This window comes from Plasmodium cynomolgi, chromosome 10 (assembly GCF_000321355.1).
Source record: "Plasmodium cynomolgi strain B DNA, chromosome 10, whole genome shotgun sequence".
In the NCBI taxonomy this organism is placed as follows: domain Eukaryota; phylum Apicomplexa; class Aconoidasida; order Haemosporida; family Plasmodiidae; genus Plasmodium; species Plasmodium cynomolgi.
The window spans coordinates 1,153,117-1,160,659 of record NC_020403.1 but is presented as its reverse complement, the minus strand read 5'-3'; the positions used below and the strand labels follow the sequence as shown (position 1 = coordinate 1,160,659).

The following is a 7,543-nucleotide window of genomic DNA, read 5'->3' as shown; positions in this document are numbered from 1 at the left end:
TTTTTTTTTTTTTTTCTTTTGTTGGGGGTGGGGATTAATGCTCGTGTCTAGCAGTGAACAGTGCAATCAGCTATACAAACATACATGGTGCTTATTGAAGATGGCCACGTTAGATGATCCTTTCACCTCTTTTATTTTTTGCTTCACAAATGATGGGTAAAAATAAACATATGCCTTACACCAACTTATACGTACACTGTTACCAACTTTTGTTAGCTATCTCCGAAGAGGGGGAGGGGGGTATAAAAATATTTTTTTTTGCTCTCTTTAAATGCGCCTAAGTGGAAGGGGACTTATCAGTCCATGTGCGTTCACAAAGACCTTCGCCTTCACACAGACCTTCGCCTCCTCACAGATGAATACACGCTGGTCATGCGGCGTATCCTCTTGCTTGATGAGTTCGTCGCTCTGTTGTGACAAAAAAAAAAAAATAAAAAAGATATCATTCGTTTGGGGCTAATACAGTTTGTTCCTCATGCGCGAGATTGAGCGTTCAAATTTATGCGCGTATGCAAGTGTATGGCCTGGGTAGGTACAGAAGAACGGCTTCGAACAGGGAAGAAGCTACGCTGGAGTTTGCAGTATGCGGGCGCATCATATAAGGGTGTCAACCATGGTACGGTGAGCGGCGATATGGCCAACCATGCCGCTTCTTAGCTTCCTCGCTTCTTCTCTCCTTCGCTTCTTCTCTTCTCCGCTCCGTCCCTGGCTCTCACCAACTTGGGAAATTTAACTGAAGGCGCAATTTCCGTGCTTCCCAATTTGCTGTCACCTGGGGTCACATTAAAAAAACTTACCCCCCTGGTTATCAAAAAACGAGCGCTTCTTTCCCCATCCGTTGCGACCATTTCGCTTATCTGTGTGCTCCTTCGTGTGTAACCTTTTGGAGACCGCTCATCGGAAGACGAATTCGGCGAGGAAAATAAAAAAAGAAAAAAAAGAAAAAAAAGAAAGCAAAAGAAAACAAAAGAAAAAAAAGAAGAAAAAAATAGTAATACAGCATGGCATGATAAAGGTAGAGGCCTCTCCCCCCCTCGAACGGCTCGCGACCAACGCCACAAGTTTAAAAAATCAAAAAAATGCTCACGAAAAAAAACTCCGCATGTTCACCCTGCACATTATACACGAATAATTTTGCCATGTGTGCCTGGCAATACGGCTATAGCCTACCAGTACATCGGCCATATGCTGAGAAAAATTCAACCTCCCATCGGGACCCCTCCCCCCCCCAAAAAAAAAAAAAAAAACTCGACTTAATGGTGCACCATGAGAAGCGCTCCCGGACCCCAAAAAATGAAGCAGCACAAAATACGGGCAATCCTTTTAACCTAAGATAGATTTAAAAAAATAATTTTCACTCAAATTGTTCTCTTATGTTGAAGGCGAATCTGCATGCCCTTCTCTGCTTCTTTGTGAAGTCACTTTGCCCGTCCGTGGGGGGCATCGCCAAACGGGGACACGGCAGCACGGCAGCACAGCGCTCTTGTTGACAGTTAAAAAGGAGAAAAAAAAAAAAAGCCCCCATTAGTTTTACAAAACGGGGAAAGCAATTATAGGCGCTCCTTTACCGCGGCTCTTGGGCGATTATCCGAATTGGAGTTAACCCCCACGGGTGTAGAATTGGTTGTCCTCATGCAGGCGTGCGGACGGCGTGCTCGTGGGGTCGTGTGAACAGATGCGCCTGATGTAGCAGCCCACGTGCATGCCTACCCCTCCACGCCACGTCGACTCAGTTTTGCAAAGACGGTAAAGTGCGCTGCGCAGGGGCATGTCACCGGTCGCCAGTCAGCCAAACCGAAAATCGCCAATCAGCCGAACCGAAAATCGCCAATCAGCCGAACCGAAAATCGCCAATCAGCCGAACCGAAAATCGCCAATCAGCCGAACCGAAAATCGCCAATCAGCCGAACCGAAAATCGCTAACTCCTAACTGCAAACTGCTAACGGCAAACTGCTAACTCCTAACTGCTAACTCCTAACTGCTAACTACAAACCGCCAATCGAGAAGCGCCTGGGGAAATGGCCACCATCCTGTCGATGGAATTTCCCTCGTCCGACGAGGAGGATGATAACTACGACGTCGAGGCGGAGCTGCAGAAGGAGCTGAAGGAGGGAGACCTGTCCGACGAAGTAAAGGAGGAGCTGCAGGAGGAGTGCAAGCAGCTAGTGAGCAAGCTGGGGAAGGTAAAGAGAAAAAAAAGGAAAAATGAAACCAACCCAAAGATGATCAAAAGTATTATAAAAAACTCAATCATAAAGGAAAAAATAGAAAAAACTTACCATGACATCAACAGGGAGTATGAACAGCTGTACAAACACGAAAAGTCAGTTAGCGATGAAGACTTCCTCTTGCAATTCCACAAAAAGTATCCGCAAGAGGAGAAGAACTACAACACAATGCAGAAGCTGCACGACCATTTGAAGAAATACTCGCCAGCGTTTGCAGGAAATGAAGAATCCCCCGAAATGGACATAAGAGCATTCAAGGAGAAGTGCCGAAACCAACACTATAACAGCGACATTTCCAGTGTGGTGAAGAACGCATTGGAAAACTTTTACGAAAATAACTCCGTGAAAGTGGAAAAAAAATACATGTACGCAGGCAAAGTATATACGGTCCAAAAAAAAATCGACAAGACATCCTCCTCCTATAAGCGCTACCTCAGGATGCAGGACAAAATAAATATAGGAGGAAATTTTGCAAATATTGATCAGCTTGTTCAGAACATACAAGAAAATAAACAAATCAACACAGTCGATAAGTCCACCGAAGATTGGGCCTACTATAAAATGGCTAATTCCATTGATGAGGAGAAATTGAAGGCAGGGCAAAATTATTTGGAAAATAAAATTTTCAGTGAAAATGTAGAGCGGAAGGTGTACGAGAATAATATTAAGAAGCGGGCCCCTTGAGGGGGCGTTCCTCAGGGCTGCATCCGTTTGTCCACGCAGATGGGTGGGTGCGCCATTGTGTGCTCATATGTTTGTGTGCACGTTTGTGCTTTTTTTTTCCTTTTTTTTTTTTTTTTTTGTGAGGGGGGGGACGCAAACCTCCCCGTGTATTCCCCCCCCAAACTGTTTTCCGCCGCGTCTTCCCTCTTTTGGTTGGTTAGCTGAGCGGAGAATGAGTTCACCGTAGAATTACTTCACCGTATAATTACTTCACCGTAGAATTACTTCACCGGAGGGGCAGTTGCCAAGGTAGGTGCGCACCGCTGGAGAGGGTAGGGAAGCAACGGGAAAAAAGAAACCCATAAAACAGCAAGGGGAATCCCAACATAGGAGTGCCCCTACATTGACGCACTGTGGAACTGACGCAAAACTGGCGAAACCCAATTAAACATAAAAAAAAATAAATTAATAAAAATGTAGCAAAGGTGGGAGTGTTAATTATGGTTAACTACAAGGGGGGATGGTGGAGGGTGAAGACGGCACGTGCAACAAGGGGACACATAAAAAGGTGCGCGCTTCACTTATCAGCAAAGAGGTGTTCGTACGGGCGGATATGCGGCTGTCCAAATCGCCGCATAATTGGTCCCTTATTTTGCCGCAAAAACAGGCGAACGCGGCGATCCCGGCGAGCCGTCCGCCCCCGCAGAGCGTGTCCCACCCCTCGCACCGTGAACGGTGGCGAAACAAACATCGGCGCGCCAGTCGACAAACAAACCAGGAACAGAAACATGGGCGGGGAGAAGCGGCATCACAGTTCGGTTGCCGCGCCTCAGGTCACCCCCTCCGCTGGTGGACGTTATGCCCCTTGTGCATCTTCTTAATCTCCTGCTGCTGGTACGAGACGCGCTCCGGGTTCACGCAAGTCCTCTCATCATGTCTGCGGTACACCTTCCTACTGCGGTTGCCCCGCTTACGCATGCACGGCCGTATTGGCAGCGTCAACACAAAGACGATGCATCGATAGGCTACCGTCACACACAAGTAACTACACATGAATAAACACATACTCACCCTTTTCAATAGCTTAATCAAAAGGAATAGGAAATAAAAAAATAAGTACAAATGAATGATATTCACCGCTGTGAAGAAAATCAGCAAAATCAGCTGATCTTCCAACCGAGGAGAAATAATCCCTTGCAGTTCTGGATTTATAGAATTTAATTTCACCACTAGGACTTCCGAATTGTTGTGTAACTTATGCAAGAAGAGGTCCCAATTGATGTTCATATATTTATTTTTCATCGACTGTGTCATCTGTGGGTAGAGGTCTCGACTCACGGGATGCACCACTTTTTGGAGAAACAACTGCCTTACCGTAAAGGCAAAGTTTGATGCTTTCCTTTTAATGAACTCTACATACTGACTGAGAGATGATTTTTCGTAGAGACTTAAAAGTCGAGTCACCAAATCACACTCTCCGATAAAGGTCTTATATTCATGTAGCTTTTCCATTGTACGTCTTCCATAAAGCTTGAGGTGTGTCATCAGGGCATCCTTATGGAAAGCTACTTGGGAGAGGAACCCTGACAAGTTAGTCTGTTCGAACCCTATTATATAAAACGTTTTGTAGATTTTTAATACCTTTATGAAATAATTTCGCACCATGGGGAATGAAATTAGGTAATCGCTGTCTTTGTCCTCACTGTGACTTCTACCAGCACCTGCATAGCTTTTCAGCTTCATCTTCAATTTCAGCTCCATCTCTTCTAGTGCCCTTTCTAGCCTGAGTACCTTCTCCCTCAGTTCTTCCGCTTCGTTTTCCTTCCTACTTACCCTTTCCTCATGCTGCTTTCCCATATCTTTTATTTTCGCATAACATTTGTCTTCGTTTTCCCTGCACACGTACAGGTGTTTTTCTCTATCACTCAGCTGTTCTTTGCACTGAGTGAGGTCTTGTCCGTTATTATGGGTACACTCCTGAAGGTTCTTCTGTGCAGTTTGCGCTGCCAGCAGGGTTTCCCTTTTTTGCTTTTCGCATTTGTGCGCGAGGTCTTTAGCCCTTTGCACGTCCTCCTTGGCTTTTACTGCCTCTTCCTTGGCTTTTACTGCCTCTTCCTTGGCTTTTTTTGCCTCCTCCTTGGCTTTTACTGCCTCCTCCTTGGCTTTTTTCGCCTCCTCCTTCTCCCTTTTCACCTCCTCCTTGGCTTTCTTCAGTTCCTCCTCGGCTTCGCTCTTTCCCCCCTCTAGCGCGTCCCCATTTCGCCCGTCCTGCACCCCCTCCTCTTCACTAATCACTCTGTGCACTTTTTTGGTCAATGGCTGGTTTGCATCTCCCCCCACATTGGTGGCCTTCCCATGGGTGGCCTTCTCACGGGTGGCCTTCTCATTGGTGACCTTCTCACTGGTGACCTTCCCATGGGTAAGCACTCCCCCCATGTCTTCCCCCTCCGGTGTTTCCACCGCTCCAACTGCTCCCACGTCCTCATCTACCCCCGATCGGCACGCAACCAAGTGAAGGGCACACGCTGCGAGGAGGAAAAAAACAGCCCTGCATAATTTCATCTTAACTGTAGGTTGCTGCCTGCCCGTTGCCCTTCCTACGTTGCAGCAAGAGCGCAGACTTGGCGTGAACCGTTCGTTTGCTTTTATTCTACGGCGCGGTGAGGCAGTTGCTCAGCCAGGCAGTTTCACCGTTCGTCGCGCTCGAGTGCTTCGCGCGGTTTGCCTTTTTGCAGTTTTGCTTTTCGCAGTTTTGCCTTTCGTAGTTTTGCCTTTTTGCAGTTTTGCCTTTACGCAGTTTTGCCTTTACGCAGTTTTGCCTGTTCGCAGTTTTGCCTGTTCGCAGTTTTGCCTGTTCGCAGTTTTGCCTGTTCGCAATTTTGCAGTTTTTCTAACTCTTCCCCTTTTTCCTTATTTTCCTTTTTTTCCTTTTTTCCTTTTTTCCTCTTTCCCTCTGTTCCATTTTCCCCCCCTTTTTGCGCCGCAGGGCCTACCCGATTTTTTCTTTCCCCACATAGGCCAATCCCAAACACTTAACCACTTAGACACCGAGCATATGCACATGTGCATGCGCACGCCTTCCGATGCATGTAGGCACCCATATGTGCGCACATATAGGCCTACGTATATGCGTGCTTTTTTTTCCCCTCCATGCGTAGGTGTGCTTATGGAAGTTCCTACAAAACGGGAAAAGGGAAAATTCATGTCCATGGTGAGCAGCAAATAATTCCCATAGGAAGCCCACGCCTTTATACGCCATTATACGCCACTATAGGCATTTATACGCCACTATAGGCATTTATACGCCATTATACGCCATTATAGGCATTTATACCCGTTCATACCCGTTCAAACGCGTTTCAGCCACCTGCTGGAATGACCCTCCCCACTGCCTAAACTCGATTGCACGATGTGGTACAGGCGTGCCTAAGTGAGTGTATATTAATTGTACAGGCAAAATGGAAGCCAGTAGGCGTATAGATTTGTTGACATAGCTGTAGGCACATACAAAAGCGAACGGAGGGTCACAGCGCGAGTATTCACCCTGCAGCTTTGAGATGAGTGTGTGTTTTACTCGGGGGGGCAACTCGCCTGGTCAGAAACGCGGGACCTTTCCATTTTTACCACAGTTCGTTTTTATTTTGTTTGGTTATTTATCTCCCAAGGGGGACTTTTTTTTTTTTTCCATCACACATAGATTGTTTAACCCTCGGGTCCACCACCTCCGCGGAAAGGTATAATGGGAGGACATAAACGGGTGGAGTCCCCAGACAGGGGTTAAAAATGGCACGTATGTCGTGAGGGTGACCAAAGGGGAGGTGCAAAAAAAAAAATATGCACACATGTGAAGGGAAGCATTAACATGGAAATGTGTTGCCTACTTCCTCGTAACTCCGCGTAGCATCGTCCTACCGAGTTGTGCATGCCTCATGTGGATTGGGTATCCCCTTGTTTTGATTTCAACCCCCCTCTCTCGGCGTATCACATTTTAGCGGACCATTCTTCGAAAAATCAAAAAACGATTCCCCATATGCACAGTGGGCAAGTATCACAGAGCGTACCATCAGAGTGTACCATACGCGCCTAGGGGGACGGTCCCCTTTTTCCTGTGCCGACAGATAGGCAACGTGTCATATGCTCTCTTAACAAGGATCACAGAATTGAATGACCACGCGGACCATGCGTGTGCATGCCAAATGGAGCAACCCATCGGAGAGGCGAAAAGAAACATCCCAGCTGGTTCGCACGTGATGGAGGGGCCATAGAAGAGTATCCTCCCCGCTTACACACAAAAAGGGGGGAAAAAAAAAAAAAAAATAAAAAAAAAAATAAATAAAATAAAGTAAAAGTTAAACCTAGCTAAGCTTAACCAAACTGCGCGAACAAAATGTACTACGTATTACCAAAGGGGCGAGGCCTCCTGGCCAATCGAATCATCTGGAAAATTCCCTTTGCGCGTTACACACCCACATAGGCTGCACATGTCGTTCTGTTCGCATTCGATCGACTCTACACAACCTTTACTATCTTTTTTTCGCTTCTTTTTTTGCTTTTTTTTTTGCTTTTTTTTTTGCTTTTTTTTTCTCTCTTTTTAACATAGTGGGAACAGGGAGGCATATGCGATATGGTTAAAATCAAATGAAAAAATTAA

At 46.3% G+C, this 7,543-nt stretch overlaps 2 protein-coding genes across 2 annotated transcripts; one reads left to right on the top strand and one right to left on the bottom strand.

Annotated features, from left to right (window-relative positions):
- Positions 1 to 2,019: 2,019 nt before the first annotated feature.
- PCYB_103600 (hypothetical protein) lies at positions 2,020 to 2,913 on the top strand (the record flags this gene model as incomplete). The annotated part of the gene is made up of 2 exons (XM_004222909.1): positions 2,020 to 2,594; positions 2,667 to 2,913. 2 exons carry the CDS (start codon positions 2,020 to 2,022, stop codon positions 2,911 to 2,913), a joined length of 822 nt encoding a protein of 273 aa, XP_004222957.1.
- An 813-nt stretch (positions 2,914 to 3,726) lies between these two features.
- On the bottom strand, positions 3,727 to 5,454 carry PCYB_103590 (hypothetical protein; the record flags this gene model as incomplete). The annotated part of the gene is made up of 2 exons (XM_004222908.1): positions 3,727 to 4,206; positions 4,267 to 5,454. The coding sequence occupies 2 exons, from the start codon at positions 5,452 to 5,454 to the stop codon at positions 3,727 to 3,729; spliced, it is 1,668 nt and encodes a 555-aa protein (XP_004222956.1).
- Between the last annotated feature and the right edge of the window lie 2,089 nt (positions 5,455 to 7,543).